This window comes from Metopolophium dirhodum, chromosome 6 (genome assembly GCF_019925205.1).
Source record: "Metopolophium dirhodum isolate CAU chromosome 6, ASM1992520v1, whole genome shotgun sequence".
Lineage (NCBI taxonomy): Eukaryota > Metazoa > Arthropoda > Insecta > Hemiptera > Aphididae > Metopolophium > Metopolophium dirhodum.
In genome coordinates this window covers 24537456-24563665 of record NC_083565.1, presented here as the reverse complement: position 1 = coordinate 24563665, position 26210 = coordinate 24537456, and the positions used below count along the sequence as shown (strand labels likewise).

Sequence of the window (26210 nt, the reverse complement as noted above, 5' to 3'; positions counted from 1 at the left end):
ATATATAGGTTTTTAGTACCTAACAATATAATTAATTCATAGGTATATTATCATATTATATAGGACTAGCCTATAATTGTATAACATTAAATATTGCACCTTTATGTTTTTTGCACATCGACATTATTTCATAAACACACCGCATCAGTGTCGAATGAATAAGAAAGTGAAAAATAATCACACTCGGTATGCCAACGACTACACGACATGGCGGACATAGTTGAGATATTTTTACAAAGGTCGGGGTGCAGTGACGACGGTGGTCATGGCACGATGCGTGTGTTAATTTTGGTGGAGACTCGTTTGCGCACATATTAATATATTTTTTAAATTTACGACCACTCATTTGCGCACAAAATAGAAAACAATGAAAACCAGCTTTTAGGTACAGTTTTAGGTGTACAGGGTGTCTTAAGCTGCCCAACTGCACGTTCAATATTATTGATATCAATGAACACCCGTTAATTGGGCTAGTGAACCAGACGACATCCTAAGAGCAACGAACGGAGCTGAAAACTTTCACATGCACTTCAATAGTCAATTTTATACCTCCCACACTCACCAAATTATTCAAATACTAATAGAAATTCAAGCCAATGCTGATTTAAAAATAAATTATATATACCTGTAGAATAGAAGTATTTAAAAACAAAATTAAATGAAAAAAATGAATTCTGATAACGAATCTAAAAAATTGATCTTTTAACATTTTTGATGCAAACACGTACCAATAAATATTAAATATGTATTAACTGTAATTTGTGTTATTTGTACATTTTAAAGACTTTTTTGTAAAAATGATTGTACCTAATTTATTATAATTTGTGTAATTTGTAATTTGACAAAATTGTGAATAATTACTCTCTAAGGAAGCTGTTCTATGAAATAAATAGCTAAAACAACATTTTTAAGCCCGCCAGTCCATAACATCAGAATATGATGATTCAGAAAGTCCTAAGCCTTTTAAAGGGTGATGGAAAATGTTGTTTGAGTATAATAATTGTCCACTGTCAGTGTTGACCAACTCGAAAATTTGGAGGTACGCAGATTATGTACACCCTATACGTGGATAAATTTCTTGGAAAAAAGGTTTCTATTGTTCGTAAATTGTGCGCAAATGAGTTGTAAAAAAGGTAAATGTGCGCAAATGTGTTGTAGCCTTAATTTTTTACCTACTGCGAGCTGACCGTAACTGCAGTGTTCTTCGTCGTTTCGACGTACCTGTCGTTCGTCCACTCGACGGGAGATCTATCAAATCGCATTTACAGCCTCATGTGCCTCATCGTCCAAATCTGCGTTTTTCCTCTAATAGCCGTTAGGGTCTACCATCAGTCCGAACATCGCGATATGTACGAGAGCGTTCGCGGAAAGCGGGAATACCGGAAGACTATGGACGGAAAATCGCTGCGGTGATCAGATACCACTACTTTACCATGTCCAACGTGGTCGTGGCGATTCCCGTGCTGTACACTAATTCCGTTGGATTGGGTGCGGATGGGCGATCGGTTCACGTTCCCCCCTTCATGGACGGCGTGCTGCCGGTAAAAACGACAAATGCGACTGCAGTTTACGTGTGCAAATATATTGTATACGCTTTGCCCTCGCACACTGGGAAATTTGTTTCTTGAACGTGTGACGTTTATATTGTTTCCGCGGGCGTCGTGAAGGGACATATTCCAGATACTCGAAGAACAGGTCGAAGGAGCGATGGTAACCGAGGACGATGAGAGATCAAAGGTGGCCATCAAACACCATCAACACGTGTTGAAGTAAGCCGTGTTCAACGCACTGTAGGTACTTATAGTCTATATAAGTGTACTTGGTGACATTTAACTTAAACATTTTGTCCGGACAAAACAAATATTTAACATGGATTAAAGTTTCCTGTTTACTCAAATGTAGCCACCTATAATAATCTTGAATAAAATTGAACCCCAAAGACACATCCCTATTACTAGACATTTTATCAAAAAAAGAAAATGGAAGATAGACTCTATAATATTATGAACAATACCTATATTGAATTTAATTAATTTTTTGTATATAAAATTGTATTAAACCATTTACCTTATAAATGTATAATGATAAATTAATATATTATATATAATGTCATGATATATGCAATTTCACCGACAGTGGGGATGTGTGGGTAAGCCCCCACTATTACGATTATAAAAACTTAGTAACAATTAATAATTACTAATTATAGTAACTACGTCATCGAAATGATTTATGAATTAATCTATAATAATACCTTTAACCAAAATTGTATAGATATTATTTAAATATAAAATATCATTGACTACCTACATACACTAAAGTATAAATTAGTACCTAAGAGACCGAATCGAAAGACTTATTATTACTTAGGTACGATATTAATACTATAAACCTACTTACTTTATTTTTAGGTTTTTTAAAGATATGAACACAGTATATGAAAAACCAATATTAATAATAATAGAAAGTTTTATACTATACATTGGCTTATCTGGCTGTACAATGATTCAAGTCATACAGGTGTGTGGTATAGTAATAATGTATTTGATTAGGTAATTGTATTAATAGTTGAACAAAATTGCTTAACTATGTGGTTATAACAACTACACTATTTCAAAAATTTTATATTTTATAGAATTTTGTAAAAAATATTATCCTGTAGAATATACATTGAAAATATTACCTTTCTACTCAGTTCATATAATATAAATTTAAATTTTAACACATATTTTGTTCTAAATTTAAAGAATAAACGAACGATTTATATTGTGTTTTTTTAGTGTAACTCTAAAAAAATAAACGATGACACAAATATGACATTTTCACTGAATGTTAATATTAGCAATTTCTATGAAAATGTTAGTTAAATAAATAGCAGTTAATAATTAATAATGATGTGTAGGCATGATTTTTTTTTTAATAAGTATTTAAAGTTCAAATGTTAACAACATTTTTCAAAATATCGAAAATTTTCAAATTTACTGTAGTTAAAAATGATACAATGTTCAATTTTTATAGCTAATGATTGAAAATTTAAGACAAGAATTCTCATAGATAATTCATAATGTAACCAAAAATTCTAAAAAATATATAAATACAGTTATTTTTTTTACAGACATTTTAAGTTCAAATTTGAATGAAAATATGAAATTGCATATTAAAACCAAGAATAATGATTTTAGTTATTTTTTGTAATTTAAAATTATTATTTGTGAGTGAAAATACTATTTTACATTAAAAAAGAAAAAAGAATTTAGTTTTAAAAGAATATAATACTATATTATTTTTAATAATATACGACCATATAACAACAATTAATTATAATAGGGATTAAGTTATTAATTATAGCTGTATTATTTTTAGGGTTTTGTTGATCCAATAATATTGGGATTGTGTATAGCTAGTGATGTGGCGGGTTTCTTCACACTTTCAATTTATTGCATTTGTGCAAGCAATATGTAAGATTTAGTAAGTATTTATAATATGTATTACACTTGATAGTTGATGCATGTAATGTGGCTATGTGTTTTATTGTATTGTTTATTGCATAGTATTTATATAGGATATAACACTCATCTTTGAAAATCTTCTAATGTTTTTGTCAATATATTTTTTTTTTAAATTCAAGTCAATAACCATACATCATACATTTTGAAAAATAATGTTTACAGACAATTGTTACATCGTTATAATTTTTTATCGACCTAAAACGATAGAAGATAACTTATTTGAAATACATATTTCCATGAACGTAAGTTATAGGTTATATGTATAGGTTAATACCTATACATTATACGTCAATACTTTTTCATATTATAATGGCTGTTTGCCATGTAACTACTTATATAATATATTTATAATTATTTTGACTTCTCAGCACGATGGTATATTGAACTCACTTTTCGAACATAAATCATGTTATTCTCGAAACAAATCATTTAAACGACTTATTTTTAATGATGATGACAAAAGCAACAATATCATTAGAATTTAGAGTATATTCCATTTTCACCATAAACATAAATCTGCTTGTTAAAGTAAGCAGTGTTCTTGTTTATCTATTATAAATGCTATAAATATATGTATAGTAACAAAATGTTTTGAGGGGGTAAAATGTTAAATTAATTTTTTACGAGCATTTGGAGTTAGACATTGGGTACGTTCACCCGTAAATTAACAAATTCTCATACAACGATTTTCTTATTTCGTCGATGGTGTTCAAAAATTATTCACTTTAGATACTCGACATTTTTTTCAAATGTTTATTTCATCATTTTCTATACCTGATAGAACTTTAAAAAATATTTAAATAAAAGGATACTATTTTTAAGTTCTGAGCTGAGCAGTAAATGTATTAGTTTTAGAAATACACACAGTATTTGTTGAAAAAAATTGTTGTATGTAAAGACATACTTTTTAGCAGAAAAATAATTAAAATTAATATCCGCAAAGACTTGAAAATGTCAACAGATATTTACATAAGAATTTTCTATGTTTGATATAATTTTAAAAATATTAGCTTATAGCTTTATTTATCAATATAAATATATAATTTGTCGATAACATTTTTGAATCAAAAAAAATATATTGTTCACCCCGGACACTAATTCGGTACTTACCGTTTTATTATTAAAAAATGAATATAATAATATTTACTTTTATCCAAAACGACGTTTATTTTTATGCTAGAATACTAGATTGATATAACAAATCTTAAGTGTATTATTCGATATCGATGATGATTAACTTTTAGTATTATTTTATATATAGTACACTTGTAAATCTCAATATCCACCACCGCAATCTAATTTTTATTATTATTTTTTTTCTTTGGCCGCTATACAATATTTCCTTTGACAAAAAAACGGACCATCCGGAGATTGCGCCATATCCACAGTAATTTAACAACCTTTTTTTAATTCACCCTACGCCACTTACAAATTATTATTTTATCAAAGGCTTAAATTGTATAGTCTTAAACACGAACACCATGTAAGTTTCAACCAAAGTCAAAGGGTAATTTACTATTCTATGTTGATATACCTATAGGTGGCGTTCCACGTGACCACATTTTAGAATCTCAGTAAAAATGTTAAATAAATAAATAAATAATAATCTACGAAGACCGCTAATTCCTTTCCATTGGAGGTCAAAACAATCTAAAAAAAAAAAAGTTGCAAATTAATTATTATATAGGTTATTGCATGTTATAGTACCAATATAATTAATTCATAGCTGGTATTATAGTAGTCAGTTTTACATTATTAACGCGAGGCGAATATTTGGACTAGCCTATTATAGCCCGTTATATAATATTAAATATTGTACCTACCTATCTATTATAATAATATAATAATATGCCTTTGCATATTAACATAATTAATTTTTAAACACCACATAGACATACCAGCCACATAGCCATCATTGCATGTATTGAATACATCTGGAACTGAAAAATAATCACACTCAGTACACCAATATATACCATAGCACACACAGTCGACATATTATTTTTGCAAAAGATGGTATGCAGCGGAGAAGACCGTGGTTATGACGCAATGTTTTCGGTGGTTTTTACCTACCCATACTGCAGCGAGTTAGGCCCGGTTTTTCAATCACATTTATCCGTCAGATAAGAAAAAATTGATATATTTCAGTTTATCAATGTCGGAATAAACGTTATCCGATGGATATTGTTGCGGATAAGTTATCCGTTACTTTTTGTATCAAATAAATCTTATTCGATGGATAACTAACAACTGATAACATAAATATGGTTTGTTATCATAATTTATCATATTATTTTAAATATTTAATTATGAAATACGTTGTGTTGTCGTCAATTTGACAATTTTCGTCTGCATTCGATTTTATTTATTTATTTTGTAGATTTATTTGAGGAGGACAATGATTATGAAATAATTAGCCGTAACTCCGTTCTTCGCCATTTCGACGTATAGGTACCTGTCGTTCGTCTACTCGACGGAAGATCTATACATCGATTCGCATCTTAAGGCTTCTTGACAGAATAATTTAAAACCGTTAATATTGTCAATAATTATTATTTTTGAAAATTACACAATAATAGGAGACCTACAATCTTATTGCAATAGAAAAACCCGAAAAATGCTACGAATATTACGAACATATTTATAAATTACTTATATCCCAACTTAGAACCAATTCCTGATTAGTAATTACGCAACCGTAATGACTTATGAATTACTCTATAGAAATATTGATAGCCAAAAATGTTATAGATATCATTTAATTAACATTGTACGCACTCCACATATACTAAAGCATAAATTAGTAAGAGACCCAATAAAAAAAAAAAATCTACAATTAATATTATAAACCTACTTACTGCTTACTAACTGTGTTTATTAGGTTTTAAACACAAGAAGACAGTTTATGAAAAATCAATATCAATAATAATAGTATGTGCTGCATTGTATATTGGCTTATATAGTTATTTAATGATTAAAGTCGTACAGGTGTGTAGTAGTGATTATATATTTGACTAAATTTATTAATTGTTAAAAAATATTTTTTAATTATGTGGTTATAACAACTTAACATTTTCAATCATTTAATATTTTATAGAATCTTGTAAAAAATTATTATCCTGTGGAATATGCAGTGCAAACATTATTTTTCTACTCAATTCCTATAATAACAATTTAAATATTGATATAATATTGTTCTGCATAAAAAAAAAAAATTTTAATATTTTAGTTTTAAAAGAATGAAATAGTACTAAATGTCAGCGCACTATTGGTTTTCTCTCCCTGGCCCACGCGCAATATACATAGATGAAACGCATTTGCGCAGAATCGTTTTTTCTATGTTTTCAAGTAATCTTAGAGTAAAATCACTCATCACAAAATAGATAATAATATTTTTGAGGGAATGTCATATCGATTTCTCTAAATATTGTTTCAAAACAATTTAAACATCATTTAAATTTAAAACATTTTTTTGTGTTATGCTTATACATTTAGTGCATTGAATGTGACAATTAGTATAATATTGTATTATTTACACTTTACAGCATGGTATTTCACATGGTAAACACTCATTTTCTTCTAATGTTTTTGGAAATATTTTTTTTTAGAAAATTGAAGCCAAAAAAATAAAAATTATTTTAACATTATTTCATCGTTATCGTTTTTTATTAATGTAAAACGACAGAAGATAACTACAAATTGTTTAAAACAAGCATTTCCATTATAACGTTAGTATACCTCTTTATACGTTATACGTCAATACTTTTTAATAAATGCAATGTTTTTAATTCAATGATAACAATATTTATAATATTGTTAACAATGTTATTACGAGTGTAAAAAACTATAGAAAAAACGAATTCAGCATAAACCATGTACTTCCACCAGACCGAGGTTTTCGGAGAGCAGCTGACGCCGGTGGGACAATCTCTACTACGCCGTGGCCACACAGATGTTGACTGGAAACTCGCGGTGCTTGGACATGAAACTCACCGCATGCCCGTGCCATAATGGTAACCTTAATAACCGCGATTCCACGGTTGGAAGCCAATTTCAGCTTGTCAATCTGGCAAGGATGAGTGACCATAAGATCGCAGGAATTTCCGCGTTTACACGTGGGCGTCCGTCTCCAGTCATTCAGTAATGTGGCACCAGTAGGGCAATCTTTACGGGAGTTTGTAATTTGCACCAAAATAAGGGTATGTAATTTGCACTACCCGCTGGTAGTCCAAAATAGGAATTGTAATTTGCACCAAAATTAAAATCGATTATGTTTTCGATAGTATCTCGATAGTGCCAACTCACAAGTTTCTCTATCCTAATATATAAATTTAGCTTAGTTTTTATTTATAAAATAGCTGAGCTTATACACATATTGCCGTAAGTTTGGAATCATAAGACTGTTGGAATTCTGGAGTTCGTGGACGTCCAGCTCAGCCATATTATAGTATACGGTTGGTGAACTGTTTTTTTTTCAATTATGACTTATATATACTTATATATGTATTTGCATATTTTTTTCCTTTAGTCCAAATTGATTGGTTGTCAGATTTGTCCACTAGTAATTGGTTTATTGTCGTTTAAATAGAACCATTTATTTCTTGCATATTTTGAACATAATGCATATTGCATATAATTGCATATTTATAGATTTTTGAGATTTTGATTTTTTTAACTTAAATTTTTAAATTTTTATAATTTACCGTTAATTTTAAATGGTATTTATTACATCGTTTGATGTGGGAAGGTGTTTTAGTCAATATAAATCTATTCCATACATTCAAATCGCCGGTCGTTTGCATTTTAAAATTCGAAACAACATATTATCATAGGTATAGTAGCATTTTTTAATAATATAAACTAATATTTAATGAAATTATATAATTTAATATTTAATGTCATAGGTTTAAAGATTTTAGAATTTTTTTTAATGTTCCTGTATTTAGTGTTAATTTTATCATATTTTACTGTCGTATTTTAACATAATATTTATTTAGAGTAATTTGAAAAAAAAAATATAGAAAATGTGTTTATTTAATAATATTTATGTGGTATAGTTTAGCATATTTTTAACAAAAACAAATGTATATTTCATCATTTTTTATTGCACTTAACTCTAGCCCTAATTATGACACGGCGTGTGTGTGTGTGTGTGTGTGCGTATTCTGCAGACATTTCGCTACCGGCTCCACAGAAGTATAGGTACCTCCACTTTGATTTCAACGCGTATTTGTTGACGACAAACCACTCCTACTTGTAAATAATAAGTCAACGACTTGCGATTTGCGAACCGTTGAGGACGGCCGACGACGGCCGACGGGAGTAGGTTACCATAGTATATATATATATTATATTGATAATCAGTACAATTTCAATAAGGTACAAACATGGCATAATATATTAATATGGTAATGACAAATAAATGGTACAGGTGGAATCAAAAACTTAAAACTTACAACTCAAAACAATAATTATATAAAATTTATGGCTTGAGGCGAGTGGAGGACGTTGGCATAAGTTGACTGTACGACGCCGGACAAATGACGGCGAACGTGCACTAACGGCCGCAAACAAACGAGGACGGAAAAACGTCAGACCGACGAACTTGAACAAAAACGGACCAAGTGTCCGACAATCACAACGGGCGTCGCGGGTTCAAGACATTTGGACGGGGGCCCGGTACAAACGATGCCAAAGCCAAAAACCGGTTGACCTGCAGGTAACGTAGGCGGGATATCATGGTGGCGGGGGATGAGGTCGAACCTTGCGGAATCATTCCGGGTCAACAAAACTCCGACAGAAGCATATTCTGCGTGTAGTGTTGACCAAGGATTTCCACATGAATCTTTTCGACCTCTTCCATAGTGACCTGCGACGGTCAGGCCCTGCGGGATTTGGCTGAATTTCAGCTGTCACCGGTAAGACAGACTTCACTGGTGCGTATATGGGCGAGTGGATGCTCAGCTCTGCAGAAGATCGGAAAACGACTGCACGTTCTCGCAGCGGCCGTGACTGTTGTGGCCCGACCGTTGTAACGATCCTGCGATCCACAGCCAAGTCCAAAGCGTGGATCAAGGAAAGGCCGTAACGTTGCTGCGGGCATTTTAGCGCTTCCGTCTGGTCCTGTGTCTCCGCAGTCGTAAGGACAGGTGGTGGCACTGGTGGCGAGTCGATCTTTACTACCGGGTTGTCCACGGGCGGCGAGTCATCAGTTGTCAGTACTGGCGCTGACCGGAAACCCTCTGCAGCAATATCGCGCCGTAACGGAAACTCGTCAGCAGCGGTCATGCGGTGACCGGCCAAGTGTAAAGCGTCGATCAAGCAGTGGCCCTCATCGGCGTAATTAAGCGGCAGTGTGCAACTTGAAGATCCCACGTTGGCTTCCATCTCTGTCGTGTTCATACGGAGTTTAAACGGCAAACAGAAATGACAAACAGTTTTTTTTTTTACGGAATAATATGTCTACGACTGTCGCGAACGAGCGATAAACGTGTAATGACGGATTTAAAATTATTTCTATAACAGTCCTAAAATATAATATAAATGATAGTCTTGTAGTTTTCCTAGTTTATATTGTGGCCAGCTATATAGTATAAAAGTAGCAATTAAATACAAATATCAGTTACAATTAGGTACCTACCTATATCATATCTTAACAATAATAATTTTTCATGAATAAAAACCAACGAATGTCCTTAATATGATACCGGTTTTAGCGTAATCAGAATCATATCACACTGTGACATGATTTAGAAAAAATCTTAACAACAAAAGGTTATAACTAAATACTTTAGGTTTAAATTATATCTATTTTAAAAAAAAAAATATCTAAGCAGACATCATAGACAAGTGTAAATGTTCGCCGATTAAATTAGTATAAAAATATTACAATCCGAATAATATTTATAAGTACGCTAAATGTAGTTTATTAGGGAATAATATCATTGTTACTTAATTTTTATGTAATATTAGGTATATAACTTAATGGCTAATATGGATAGGGTCGCTATTCGTCCCGGGTTTAACGGCATGTCCCGGTGTCCCGATTAATAGAAGCTGAGGGAAAATAACTTTAATACTATATTAATTAATATTTAATAATAACACATAACATAATGTCGTATACTGGATCATTATATTATGATTATCTTATTGAGTTAGGGAAAGGATGAACGGACATACTGAACGAGGTATAATAGTGTGCAGAATTCATTTTGATTTAACTAGTAAGGAATTTTATGAAAATATTAAGAATATTATAATTCTATTGAAAAAAATTCGTTCAAACGAAAAGCATAAATATTAGTAATAAGTAGTAGTAAAGAATGACAATAGAAGTAAGTTAATGTAAACAAAAATGTATTGGCTAATAAATATTTAAATAAAAAAGCGGGCAAGTGGATGTAGCTCTGCTGAACAGTAGGTTACAAGTGTTCACTGTAATGGATGGTATTTAATTTGAATTCAATGATATAATATCACTGTATACGAAAAACGATTCTGAGCGGGGACGGTTTGTCAGTCTAGGATATTTTATATTATACTTACATTGTTATTACTTATTATAAATACGGTAGCCGGTAGGTTGAATTAATATTATAGAATCAAAAAAAAATTACTAAAATCGTTATTCTTGGTTATTTAGTATGTGATTTCGTCCAAATTTGAACATAAAATATCTATAAAAAACTGCGTTTTCATATTTTTTTGTTACAGAATAACCTACCTACGTATGTGGAACCTTGTTTTACATTTTCAATCCTTAGCTATAAAGTTGAACATTTTATACATATTGACATAGGCGCAAATTGACTAAATTTTTTGGGAGGACTCAAGCCACCCCCCTCCCCATAGGCCATATTGCTTGGTACCACAGAATATAAAAATTAGTACTAATTGCTAGATATTGAATTGGGGGGACTTGACCGGCATTTGGGGGGACTAAGTCCCTCCAAGCCCCCCCCTATTTGCGCCAATGCATATTGAACTTAAAATTAAAAACATATTTAAGTAATTTGTAAATATAAAAATATACCGTAACATAGGTAGCGTACCCATGCTGCAAGCGGAGGTTTTTGAGACTGGACCCCCCCCCATTGATTGACAGAATGTGTATTGTTTTTGATGACCTATAATTTTTCGTTGTACTTTTTACATGATGAAAAAATGTGGACGTCTCTTAAAAATGTGCCTGTGTACGACTCCGTGATGGCTATAATTCCTTCTATTGCGGAGGTCAATAATATAATCTAAAAATAAAAAATGAATATTAAATAATATATAGGTTATTTTTTTTTTTTATAGTCTGGTTAGTGCGTGTTAGCACCTACCCATCTTATTAATGCATAGGTATAGTAGGTACCCCATATATAATTATACAATAGTAATATTGTCGTGACTTTGTGTTTTTGCATACCAACATTTATTTATTGACACCACGGCGGTGTTAAATAAATAATATTAGAAAATGAAAAATTATCACACTCAGTGTGCCGACGGAGACGAGTCATGGCGCACACGGTCGATAATAATGTTTTCCAAAAGGCCGGACGGAGCGACGTCCGTCGTTATGCCGCAATTTGTGTGGAATTTTTCACCTATTGCGATTTGGTCGTAACTCTGTTCTTCGCCATCTCTGCGTGCCTGTCGATGGTCTACTCGGACGAGGACCAGCTGTCCAGTCGCGTTTACGGATTCTTGTGGTTGTTCGTCGAGATCCACGTGTTTGCTCTAATCGTCGTCAGGCTGTACCATCAGTCGCAGTGTCGCGACATGTACGACCGTTCCCAACTGATAGAGCAGGGAATACCGGAAAACTATAGACGGTCAATCTCCGCGGTGATCGTATACTACTGCATCATGTCCACCGTGCACGTCACAGCTCCCCTGTTGTACACGATTTCGTCCGATTCGGCGCAGGTGGGCGACCCGTTCGCGTTCCCTTTCGCGGACGTGTTGCCGATAAAAACGACAAGCCCGACTGCCTACGTGTGCAAATATATCGTATACACTTTTCCCGTGTACTTGACACACTTGGAATGCTGTTTCATGAATGTCACGTTCATGTATTTCACGGGCATCGTGAAGGGACATTTTCAGATACTCGACCGACAGGTCCAGGAAGCGGTGACAAACGAGGACGAACAGAAATTGAAGACCGCCATCAAACACCACCAGGAGTCGTTGAAGTGAGTTGTGCTCAGTGCACTGTAGGTACCCATGGTTTATAAGTATATTTTTGGTGACGTTTAACTTAAAAATACTGTCGGCCGAAAAAATATTATTTTAAAATGTTTATTCCGATTCAGCCTAATCTAATGTCTGACGCAACGTGACTGAGAGTAAGTAACGGCCGCTACCACTAGTTCCCGGATGGGTGACCACCAGGGTTCGTAGTGTGCAAAAACTTTGCCAAACATACACTTGTTTACAACTGTACCTGCAACCTTACAGGGCAATGACCACAGTCGTCGAAACCTTAATCCAAGAAAAAAAATTAATGTATCAGAAAATTTTTTTATACACATTTAGTAACAACTTATGAACAAATCTATAATAATATCTACTATCAAAATTGTATAGGAACCCATCATAAAAAAATTATTGTCCACATTCCACCTATACTAAACCAGACATTAGTAAAAGACCAAATCAAAAAAAAAAGCTTTTAATATCTAAAATGTATATTATAAATTTATAGACTTACCTAGTACCTACTGTATTTTTAGGTTTTTTAAAGAAATGGAGACAGTTTATGAAAAACCGATAATAATGACAATAGAATTTTGTGGATTATATATCGGCTTAACTAGTTATATCATGATTCAATGCATACAGGTGTGTGGTAGTAATAATATATTTTATTATTTACTTTGTAGTTAACAACTTCACATTTTAAATCATTCTATATTTTATAGAATTTAGTAAAAAATATTATCCTGTAGAATATTAAGCAGTGTAAATATTAACATTCTACACGCAATTCTTATAACAAACAAATAAATATTGTTCTACATATAAAAAACGAAAACGAAAACGAATTTAGTTTTAAAAGAATATAATACTACTAAGGTAGATATATATATATATATTATATATTTATATCCACCTCGAATACTACGTTAGTTTTAGTATAAAATGACCATATAACAACAATTAATTATATGGCGTTTAATTTAATAATTATACCTGTATTATTTTTAGGGTGTTATTCATCCAATAATATTGGGATTGTGTATAGCTAGTAGTACGGCGAGTCTCATAACAATATCAATTTATTGCGTTTGTGGAAGCAATATGTATGATTTAGTAAGTATTTCTTATATTTGTTATACTTGTACACTTAATACACTAATTTTCTCAAAAACTTCTAATGTTTTCGGAAATATATTTTTTGGAAAATTTAAGTCGATAAACAAAAAATAAAAAAGGTGGGTAAGTGGATGTTGTTCTCTTGTACAGTAGGTTACAATGGGTCACTGTAATGGATGGTGTTAAATTTGAATTCAATGATATAATAATATCATTGTATAAGAAAAACGATTCTGAGCGAAAACGGTCAGTGGGCCTATGATATTACTAAGTGTATTTGATGATATTATTGTGAATAAAGTAATTTATATATAACCTATTTACGTGGAGCCTTGTTTTCAATTTTCAATCCTTAGCTATAAAAGTTGAACATTTTATGAATTTTTAACTAAAAAATAATTATTAAATTATAAATTTGATAAATTTTGTTAAAATTTGAACCTTAAATGCTTATAAAAAAAAATGTGCATATGTATTTTTTATATTTTTCAATTGCTATTAGAACGATATATCAGGAGCCTTATATAAAATTTTCACGCTTTTTTACCTAACAAATAAAATTTTATTGATATTTATAGAAAAAAAACAAAAAAAATTTAAAACTGACAATGTCTGTAAACAGCTCAAAAGAGTCAAATTATTTTCAAAATTTTATCGTGTATAGAAAATGCTAATATAAACATTCAGTGAAATTTTTAAGTATCTACAGTCATACATTTTTTAATTACAACAAAATAAGAAAATCGTTACATGAGAAATCAAGTGAATATCAAATGTTGTAAAAATATGAACTTCAAACACTCATAAAAATTAAATTTGATTTACTTGTAGACATTTTTTTTTGATAAAGGTAGAAAAACTTGTATTACATTTTCAAATCTTAGATTTAAAAAGAAAAATTTTTATGAATTCTCAATTCAAAATAATTTGCTAATTTTCGTGATTTTTCAGTATTTTGTCAAGATTTGAACTTTAAATAAAACCTGTGACTAAGGATTTTTAATATTTTTCAAATGTCATTGTAACAATATAGTAGGGGCCTTGTATTACATTTTCAAGATTTTTTACCCAACAAATAAAGTTTTATTAACATTCATAGAAAAAAGACTAATACAATTGGAAACAAAAAATATTCCTAGTTTAAAACAAATCAAAATATTTTGAATATATTTGTATCGAAAATGCAAATATAAACGACCAGTGAAAATTTCATGTATATACCTTCATTTGTTTTAGAGTTACACCAAAAACCAATATTGTTTTTATGGAAAACCGATTTTGAGTCAAAATTCTCGTTTCCCTTAATTTTTATGTTGTTTTTCCCGGCGCTTTTGAAAACTATTGGGAATTTTATAATTTGACCTCCCGAATGCACCAATTAGATTCACTTTCCCATCAAACAAGATACTGTTGAAGAAAATCAAAGCAGTTTTACTGCCCCAAACGGCGGTGGCAGACACAAAAATAAAAATCACATCATTGTAAAATCAATACTTTCATCGATCCGCTCAGAATCTAAAATATTTCAACGCTATAATTTTTTATCGACATAGGTATAACGATAGAAGATAACTTCAAATTCTTTAAAACAAATATTTCCCATGAACGTTAGTAGGCATACATTGTACCTCAAATGTCAATACTTTTCATATTGCCATGCATGTACCTATATATATATTTATATTTATTTTAACTTCTCAGCACGATGGTATATTGAACTCACTTTTCGAACACCAATCATGTTATTCTCGAAATAAATCATTAAAACGTCTTATTTTAATGATGATGGCAAGAGCAACAATACCATTAGAATTAAAAGCTGGTTCAATTTTCAAGATAAACTTAAATCTACTTGTCAAAGTAAGCAGTGTATTATTGTTTTTTATCTATCATAAAGAAAACTTTTTGGCAGGGCATTAACGAGTTCAAAAGTTAAAGTTAAGTTAAAAAGTTAATTTTATTTTAACTTTTTAACTTAACTAGTTACTTTTGGCTTTTCATTAACTTAACTGTCAACTTACTAAATTTCTTTCTTAATTAAAGTGAAATTAACGAATTAATTTTTCATTTTAAGAAGTAAGTTAAGTAAATTTATTTTGTTTTTAATTTTATAATATTTCACAATTTCAGTCTATTTCGTTTTCATGTCAAAAAATAAGTATCGTAAATTGTTTAAAGTTAAAAATGTATATTATTCGAATCTAACTTATATGGAAATACAGTATGAAGTATTAACACTATATCCTAAAATTTAGTTTTGGGTTGGAAAAAAATTAAGTACGCTAGCGTTGTATATAGACAAAGTAACTTTTTTTTAACTTAATAAAAAGTTAACAAAAAGTGTGTATTAACTTTTAAATTAACTGAGTTAACCTATAGTTAAATTAACTTTTAACTTTTTGTTATTGGTGCATATTAACTTAACTTAACTGAGTTAAAAAAAATCATGAACTTGCCCAAACATAAATTATTACATATTTTAATAGGCATACATTTGTATTTATTTCAGATCCTAAAATTTACATATACAGTGTTTAATCTTTTATTCACTTCAGTCAATCGCCAAATAAAAGAAACTGCTATATGAAAACAAAATTTTTCCTTTTAAACGATTAGTAAATATTTGGTATGATAAAAATCTTTTTATTTTTAATTCTATAATGTTGTTTTCAAATCAAATTGTATTTGTCTGTTAAATAAGAATTGTTGGTAATTTTATTTATTTCAGATCTTAAAATGTCTCACACATGCTGTGATTAACACCGTACTACCATCATCTTTCAATAAAATATCACCACTCATCGTGCAAATGCAGTTTTCGAACCTTTTTTCCAGGGTAAATTATAAATTGTGGTCACCTATGTTTTGAGTGACTTCCTATATATTTAATATTATATTCTTTCTAGTTCTCAAATAATTATAGGCACACATCAGTGATAGTTATAACTTCAAATCAATCAAAATTATATAAGTGACGAATGTAACTGAGTATTTATATATTGTTTAAAATATTATTGAAAATACAGATTATATTAGATTTATGACGAGTACCGGAGTACAGTAGTAGGTGTAGTTATGATTAGGAACCGTCATCTTTCATATGATCATACATTAGTAAACATATATTTTTCAAACATAAGAAATTTAAGTTTAGAATATTTAAATCATTTTATAAGTAATAAACTAGAAGTAGGATACCGAGAAGGCCTATTTAAATTGAATTTGATTCCATAAATGAATTGTGTGAGAGCATAATACACTTTTTTTAAGAAGCTTTTCTACTCTACGTTTACTGAATAGATGGTTAAGATCTAGAATGAGTGAGGAAAAGTTAACAGGTCTAGCTTTGTAATACATTCCCAAATATATTAATATTCATAATAATATTTGAATGATCATTAATAGATTTGCTAATGATAAAAATAGAAAATTACATTTTATTTTAGTTTTATTAACTGTACAATGTTTGTTTAAAATTAGATACATATAAGTTTTAAAATGTATACCTACCTTTTAATAGTTATAAAGACAGTAAGAACTATTTTATTTTTTGTTTTGTTTTATTTTTTGAATAAAGTTTTAGATGAACGCTGTGATTAATTTTATTTGAATGTGAGTTATAACAAAACATTTAACTTCTAAAAAATAGAAAGGTAGGTAGTAAAGCTGATGTACTTATGAAAAATGATAAATTGGTAATAAATGTTTACCTAATAAGTGAGAACTTATAATATTTAATGTAGGTATATTGATACTTAACCTAGTTATTGCCTAAGTAAAGTATTTATTTCAGCATACATAGTAATCTTGATACATTTTTATACACATACTTAGCTATATCTTTATTGCATTTTTAGAAATAAATTAAATCTTAAACATATTTAGAAAAATACTTTTAATTTTACATGAATACAGTTTTAACTTATAGAAAGTTTGACAAAAAAATCGGTTAACCCATATAATTAAATGTCCACAAAAAGTGTGCTCGTCCTTGGAGAATTCCTGGATTCGCCCCAGCAATGATATTTCAAAACATTTAAATTGGTTTAAAGGCTTTAATAGCTATTACCTATCGTCCATTTATAAACTAATACCCCAATATCACAAACCTATTTACACCGTAATTGGTAAGGTGTTGTTACGGTAGGTAAGAAAACACATGTACGAGTGGCAAGGTTTTTACTACAACCAACCCGTGTGGTCACCCATCCGAGAACTAGTAGCAGTGGGCATTACTTATTCTCAGCCGTATTGCGTGTCTGATAGTAGTCAAGCCATACTTTTATTATTATTATTAATAGTTCCAACAACGCAAATCCGAATCCCAATGTTGTCTCTTGGTTGTTCTTTTTCTTGCTCTAGGCATTTGATGTAAATCAACCAAGCTTCAATCAAAAAAATACAACCTGGTAATTATAATTGTTTATGGTTATCAAGTTTAATTAAATTGTACTGTTGAAATAATATTATAATCATGAAACGTACAGCCATCGTAATAGGTATCTATAAATAAGTAAGCATTGTAATTTTTGAATGTAGATAAAAATTATATAATACATTTAAGGTAAGATGGGACACTTCATCTTGCCCCAAAATGAATTTCACATCTTAACTTTAAGATATTATTTCATATAATTTTATTTACTAATACATTGGTAATAGTTAGTGAAAAATAAACTACATTAAAATAATAAACTTATGAAATGTCAAGACTGGGCATTAACGAGTTAATAAGTTAGAAGTTAATTTTAATTCATTAACTAAACTTACTAGTGTGGTGTTTTAATTATCTTAACTTTAACTTAACTCATTTGCCTCTATATTAACTTAAAATCAACTCATATTTTTCTTTATTTTTCCAATTAAGTTTATTTTGAATATTCCTATTATCCAGAAAAATATTTTGTTTAGTATGGATATTCAGTTCATAGTAATTATTATAAGTTAGCAGGATATAGAAAATATTATCAGAAAAAAAAAATATATTTACCAAGAATTTCGTACCTATTTACCTATGTTTAAAGATAAAAACTAATATAATATTGTATTAATAAGTTACTTATAAATATTGATATAGGGGTAACATTAGTCGCCTATATGAAGATATCGATGCCACGAATTATATTCATAAATCTTAATACCTATTCATTACTCAAGAGTTGTTAATTATATTTTATTAGTACAATAACGATTATCATAGAATGTTTGAATAGTAATATACCGATGAATGATGATTACTATTCAAACGACTATCACTTATTTTATTAAATAATAACTCATAAATGAATTTTTTTTTTTATTATTAATTGAAGTTAAGTTAAGTTAACAGTACTTGTTAACTTGATTTAAACTTAATTAGATGTACCTACGAAAAATATCTAGTAACTTAACATTTAATTTAATTGAAAAAAAAATACTTAAACTAACTTAACTGAGTTAAAAAATATCGTTAACTTGCCCAGATTTGAAAAACGCACGACAATAATAACATGTATAGATAATTATTTGAATACAATTATTTACTTACCTTGTACACCAGTTTATCACTTTTTGCAATTATGTATACATTGTTATTTTTGTTTATACCTATGTAAAAAGCCGTTTGACGTATATTTATACAAAAATAAAATATAATAAAATAAAAATAATATAGAACTTAAACCTATATCATAATTTTATGAAGCATTAGAACCTAGAAGAGTAAACTAAACTATTATTTTTCTTGATTTTTTTGACGCAAGTTCGTTAATGATATTATATTCATAATTTATGGATTTAGCAACTTCGTACTCAAGGGATATGATTGACAGGTCATTTAATCTTCTTTGGTTTGTGGTTGATATTAAATATGATTTAATTAGTTTCAGTTTACTAAAACTGTGTTCACAAGATGCCGATGTCACGACTCACGGGTAATGTCAAAAATATTTGATACGCCGGAAGTACCTAACTAATCCAAACAAATTTTCTTTATAAGGAATAAACAATAAACAACACTGCTTACTTTGACAAGTAGATTTAAGTTTATCTTGAAAATGGAACCAGCTTTTAATTCTAATGGTATTGTTGCTCTTTTCATCATCATTAAAATGAGATGTTTTAATGATTTGTTTCGAGAATAATATATGATGGATGTTCAAAAAGTGAGTTCAATATACCATCGTGCTGAGAAGTTAAAATAAATATAAATATATATAGGTACATGACAATATGAAAAGTATTGCAATTTGAGGTACAATGTATACTGCGTTACATAATATTTATATTATATTTGAAGTTATCTTCTACCGTTTTATGTCGATAAAAAATTATTGCGATGAAATATTTTAGATTCTGAGCGAAGCAATGAATGTATTGAGTATACAATGATGTGTGTTTTAGATTCGGAGCGGAGCGATGAATGTACCTATTGATTTTACAATGATATGTAATTTTTATTTTTTATTTTTTAAAATACCTAGTTTTAAAAAGCGCCTAGAAAAACAACATAAACATTAAGGGAAAACGGGAATTTTTACGCAAAATTGGTTTTCGACAAAATCGATTTTGGTTTTTGTGGTAACTATAAAACAAATTAACGTATGTACATGAAATTTTTGTTGTTTATATTCACATTTTCTATACACGATAAAATTTTGATTTGTTTGGAACTGTTTAGGAACATTTTCAGTTTCCAATTGTACTATTCTTTTTTTCTATGAAAGTCAATACAACTTGTAAAAAACTTGAAAATGTAATACAAAGCCCCTTATATTATATTGTTACAATGACATATGAAAAATATTAAAAATTCTAAGTCACAGTTTTTTTTTATAAGCATTTAAAGTTCAAATCTTGACAAAATACGGAAAAATCACGAAAATTAGCATATTATTTTGAATTGAGAATTCATAAAAATTTTTCTTTTTATGTCTAAGATTTGAATATGTAATACAAGATTATTCATAAGTTTGTCTACCTTTATCAAAACAAAAATGACTACAAACAAATAGAATTACATTTTTATGAGCGTTTGAAGTTCATATTTTTAAAAGATTGGATATTCACTCAATCTCTCATGTAGCGATTTTATTATTTTGTCGTAATTCAGAAACGAATAATTGTAGACACATGAAAATTTCACTAAATGTTCATATTTTCATTTTCTATATACCACACAATTTTTAAAACATTTTGACTTTTTTTGAGCCGTTTACGTCAGTTTTCAATTTTCTTTTGTTGATCATTGCCAGTGTGTATACTGTGTTGAATTATAATACTATTTAATTTGAAATACTTGATCTCCCCCCTCTAGATCCGGTACTGAATCTACATAACATAAAACGCAGTGTAATTCAAACAACGTGTAGATATTTTTATTAAGAATAGTAATAATAATAATAATAATAATAATAATAAATATAATAAATAATCATAATTGTTTATGTATATATATATATAATATATAATATTATGTATGTTACACCCGCGATGGCGTACAATTTCGTAATTTGCATAAGACATTATAATGGCCGGCAGGCCGATCTTCGCATTCGCAAATAATAGTAAACTAATATAATATTATTATATTTTAGTAGTAATGCTTATTATAATAATGTACATGTAAACAGTGATTGTATATGGTTTCGTTATTTATTTTTTTTAATGATAATTTTAATGTCTATATTATATAATAACGCATAAAAAAAAAAAAATCGCACAACGACCAAATACAATAATAATAATAATAATAATAATAATAATAAATACACGTAGGTTTAGATATAGGTAATTCATATATATAATAATAATAATAATAATATATTACACCAGTAGTAATAATAGTTATAAAATAAATAAATCGAGATGAATACAAATCAAGTAGGTAGGTACATTAATAATAATTATCGTAATATAAAATATGTAATAATAATAATAATAATAATATAATATAATGACTTATAATAACGTGTGTGTGTGTGTGTGTGTGTGTGTGTGTGCTGAATATACAAATCGTCAGTGTAACGATATTAATATTTGCTCAGTGTACAAAATTTGTATAATTATTATGACGTGCAATGATCACAAATAATAATAATAATATTAATTGTCATTATTAGACATCATATTATTACTATCGTGATTCGTGTATTTGTTATTACAGGTTGTAGAGAGTGGGGCAGCGAAAACGGCCGACATTAAAAATAGGATTTTATGATGTCTCGACGACGGTGTCCACTAAACAATATATTATAACTATTAGTTCAAAAAAACAGCTTAACCGAAACAACATGCTTTGTCAAGCACAACAATAATATTATGTGGGTAGACAACGCGTATTTTTGCAGTGAATGATATAATATCGTTTCAAAAAAACGACCAAGACAGTGGCATGCTAGCGGCGCCTTATAGGGGGATCACATTATAATATTTTGGTGCGGTAAATTTCGAACTTGAAGTTTAAACGGATCCAGCTTACGACGAAAACGCGGAAGAGATGGCGCGGTCGTCCCGATGAAATATTTGTATTTTTTTTTTTTTGAATAATTTTACTGTCACGACGCGTCGTGCGCTTTGGTCCAATAATATTATTTCGTCGGTTTTTTTAAAATCAATTCTGAAAACCTGCAGTTTCAGTGCCCCTGCAGCGGCCACCTCGACCCCCTAGGTCACCTGACTAATGTCAAAAATCCACGTCGGCCAAAAACGGAACAATAATAATCTTTTACAATGACCACAATCGGCGGAACTGCAGACTTATACGTCATCACGCGAAACCATTTTATTCGCGATTGATCGCAATTACGTAAGTGACGTATTTTGACAGAATTCGCGTGCAGGACATTATGAAAGTTGTACGCGTATTATAATAATATGTATAGGTCGGAAAATAAATCGAATGCGCTCGTCGGGTTGTCAATACATATACAGCCAAATACCTATGCCCCGATTATGTGTCGTACACGGTGACTTCAAGGCGCATATAATATACCAACAGTTACCTTCAAAATTTTCCTCCCTCCCCCCACACACACACTGTCGATAGAAAAACGTTGGTGAAATTTCCCTCTCTTTACCGGGCACGTGGATTTGCGTCGGGAGCAATCATCGTTATTATTATTATTGGTGCACATTCGGTCGACGGCACTTTAAACGCCGAAGAAAGGCTATAGAAGTAATACGTCGCGACGTCGACGTGGCCGGTCGATCGCGTCCGAAATATTATATACATATTTTTTCAAAACTTAAAAGAATATTGTAGTCCGGAAACGATGGACGACGCGAGCACGCAGCGACAACGACACCGACAACAACTACAAATAATAATAATAATAATAATATTAATAATCTAGGAACGGTTTTTTAGGCACGACCGGAAGAGATTAATGCTTAAAGTAAAAAAAAAATTTAATGAAAACCAACACCCACGCGTTCACTTGTCGATTCGATCGTGTTATTATAATAATCATAGGCATGCACGTCTAGTAAACGCACAGTCGTATAGAAACCGTACGCGAACACGCTTGGAGGGGAGTGAGTAAATAATAATTATAACTAAATACCGGATTTATATGTTTTTACATATCGTTACTGGGTCTATGCGGTCTTATGAGAGTAAAAAATGTGGATGATTTGTTCAATTCTGAATGCATGGAAAAAAGTTTTTTTTGCATATTTGAGAATATTAATTTATGGGTTAGAGAATATTTAACTCATTTAGCATATTTTGGAATATTTCGTAAATTGTGAGAAAAAATTTGTATTTATTTTTAATTTTAATATTACGGTAAAATTTTTTTGAACATTTACAATTTTTTATTTTATCATTTCCAACTCTTACTAAAGTGCAATAATATTCCATTAGAATACGAAACTTTAAATACCTAATAATTAACTCACTATTAATATAAAATTGAAAAAAAAAAATTTTAAATGCATATTAAAGTAAATATAATGATGTTAATTGATTATTTTTGCATATTTTTGCTTTTTTTTTTTGTATATTTTGCATATTTTAGCATATTTTTTTAATTTTTAAGAGAATATAATGAGAATATTTTAAGGTTTTTTCGAGAATATTAGCATCATATTTAAGGTATTTTAAGAGAATATAAATCCGGTCTTTAATTATAACACAGTAGTGATGTGATACACCTAATGTTATTGTTACAAAGAATATCGGAGTTATGAATTAAATCCTCGTTCGCCCGGTTTGTGGTCCAGCAGAGAGAGATCGCCATGTATAGCATAGATGCCTAACACCATAACGATATAAATCATATTGATATTAGGTTCGCCGTAACACCCGCATAACATAATATGCACAGTAAAATCCGCTTATTACAAAACGATTTCCAGCCGTGTAGCCAATGAGGTACTTAATTCTAATTTGTTCGGTATCATATCTCACAGGTGCGGTATACGGTTTTGTCGTTCGGATACCTACGACGAAGTTCTGATCTGATTCCCTATGATATAGTATAGGTCCCCCCGAAGATGGTTATGACCGGGGTACTACTTTCGTGGATGATATTATTATGATATTGTAATATTCGATATTGTTCCGAAACCGGCTCCTCCGACTTCCGACTCTGATGTACGACGAACGACTGTCGTGTATTGCATTGCATTGTATTCCAACTCAAAAACAACTATAATTAATGCCGACGTTTCGCGCGTTTTAGCGGCTTATACCGCGACCGGAATGACGAGCGATCCTCGTCGGGTTTCAAACGGTATAGGAATAATATTACGTTCGCGATGATAATATTATTTAATATTGGTACTTATCAATAACGTATCGATAAATAATAATGATTATTATTATTACAACTATATTATAATATAATATTATATAATATTATGTACAGGGTTATTGAGCATGTGAGCCGTGACCTGCAAAAGCCAACACATTACAAATGTTTCCGATTTTGAGACAATCCTCTCGGACGGGTTGGGGCGGGGTGGTGGCACGACCGTTTTTCAACGGGTACCCATTAGGTATAGGGGGTATAGCCTGGGGGGGGGGGGGGCGGGCGCCGGGTTTTCCAAATAATTTCACGGGGTGCTCACGTATAACATTATACCTACGTATCGTTTAATTGATTTCCGCACCCCACATTATGGAATGGGTCGTGGGGTGTTTGAGCGGCACCCCAACAGTCGGGTAGGTATAATAAATTATTATTCGATATCCGGCAAAGTCGGGTAAGACGTCGTCCGCACTGTCGTTACAAAAATAAAAAGTAGATGGCGTTACGCGTACGTCTAGAACAAGAGTCGCGCATTTCTCTGAAAGAGATTTCATTGTTTTCGCGAAGTTGAACAATAGTCGGTATCTGAATCGGTCTTGAGAAAACGGTTTCCGAGGCTCGCGGGTTTTTCGCGTTGCTTTCGAAAATATAATTTGTTCGCAGTACATATAGGTTGATATTGCAGCAATCCGATCACTACGACGTTACCTTTTTGAGTACGACGAACAATATTGTCGCCCCGTTACCGTTACCCGACACTTAAAATTAAAATCGTTAGAGTGAATGTTATTATAAATAATATGTCATTGTATGAGAGAAAGAGGCGGCGGCGCGAAGACGGTAACCGGAAATCCGGGCTGAGCGGCGGTGGATGCAGTGGCGGCAGTGGATGCAGTGGCGACGTTTACCACAACAGCATCGCATATATATATATATATTATATTACAACAACAACAACAACAACATCGACGACGACGACGACGACGACGAAAATAATATTAAAACAACGCACAACCGACGCTCACCAATTCGAGACACACACGCGATGATCGATTTGCCGTTACACGTTTCAGACGTCGGTCATGGGTCATATGATGTCCGTCTCGTACACTTTGCTGACGGTCGTCGTCGTCGCGGCGGTGGCGGCCTTGTTGTTTGCGGTTGGCCGTTGCTTTTCGGCGGCGTCGTCGGTGGCAGTGGTGGTGGTGCTGCTGCTGCTGCTAGTGGTGTTAGTAGAAACGGCGGCGGCCAGCTGGGTGAGCGAACCCGATATGGGGGCGGCCGCGCTCATGGACAGACCCATCTTCAACAGCAGGTTGCCCTCGCTGCCCGTCTTCTTGAGCTGGAGCAGGTCGGGCGGCGGCTGCGACCGCTGCAACTGCTGCAGCCGCGTGTACTGTTCCTGCAGCGCCTTCTGCTTCTTCAACAGTTCCTGGTGCCGCTGCTCCAACTGTTCCTGTCTGGTGGTCGTCGCGACGGCTGTCAGCGCGGCCGGAGACGGCGGCGGTTGCTGCGCGGTGGCCGCCGGTGGTTCGGGCATGGGCGGTTTGCCGCAACCGCTGAGGGCCACGGTGGTCAGCGACCCCTTCCGGCTTGGCGGGCTACCGCCGGCCGACGACGACGACACCGAGCCCCTGGGCGACGACGTGGGGCCCCC

The 26210-nt window shown here is 31.5% G+C and overlaps 3 protein-coding genes and 1 pseudogene across 3 annotated transcripts in view; 2 read left to right on the top strand and 2 right to left on the bottom strand.

Annotated features, from left to right (window-relative positions):
• Nucleotides 1-207: 207 nt before the first annotated feature.
• Nucleotides 208-7520, top strand: LOC132947556 (uncharacterized; annotated as a pseudogene).
• Nucleotides 7521-9103: 1583 nt separating this feature from the next.
• On the bottom strand, nt 9104-9896 carry LOC132946078 (uncharacterized). The gene has a single exon (XM_061015898.1). The coding sequence runs from the start codon at nt 9894-9896 to the stop codon at nt 9282-9284; it is 615 nt and encodes a 204-aa protein (XP_060871881.1). The 3' UTR covers nt 9104-9281.
• A 2080-nt stretch (nt 9897-11976) lies between these two features.
• LOC132947472 (uncharacterized) lies at nt 11977-17248 on the top strand. Its single transcript, XM_061017779.1, has 6 exons — nt 11977-12697; nt 13238-13346; nt 13713-13817; nt 15522-15680; nt 16330-16446; nt 16549-17248. The coding sequence occupies exons 1-5, from the start codon at nt 12018-12020 to the stop codon at nt 16405-16407; spliced, it is 1131 nt and encodes a 376-aa protein (XP_060873762.1). The 5' UTR covers nt 11977-12017; the 3' UTR covers nt 16408-16446; nt 16549-17248.
• Nucleotides 17249-21153: 3905 nt separating this feature from the next.
• Nucleotides 21154-26210, bottom strand: part of LOC132946910 (coiled-coil domain-containing protein AGAP005037) — a 238621-nt gene continuing 233564 nt past the window's right edge. Inside the window, 1 exon segment of the mRNA XM_061017029.1 lies at nt 21154-26210. Coding sequence (XP_060873012.1) covers nt 25641-26210 — 570 coding nt within the window. The 3' untranslated portion in view covers nt 21154-25640.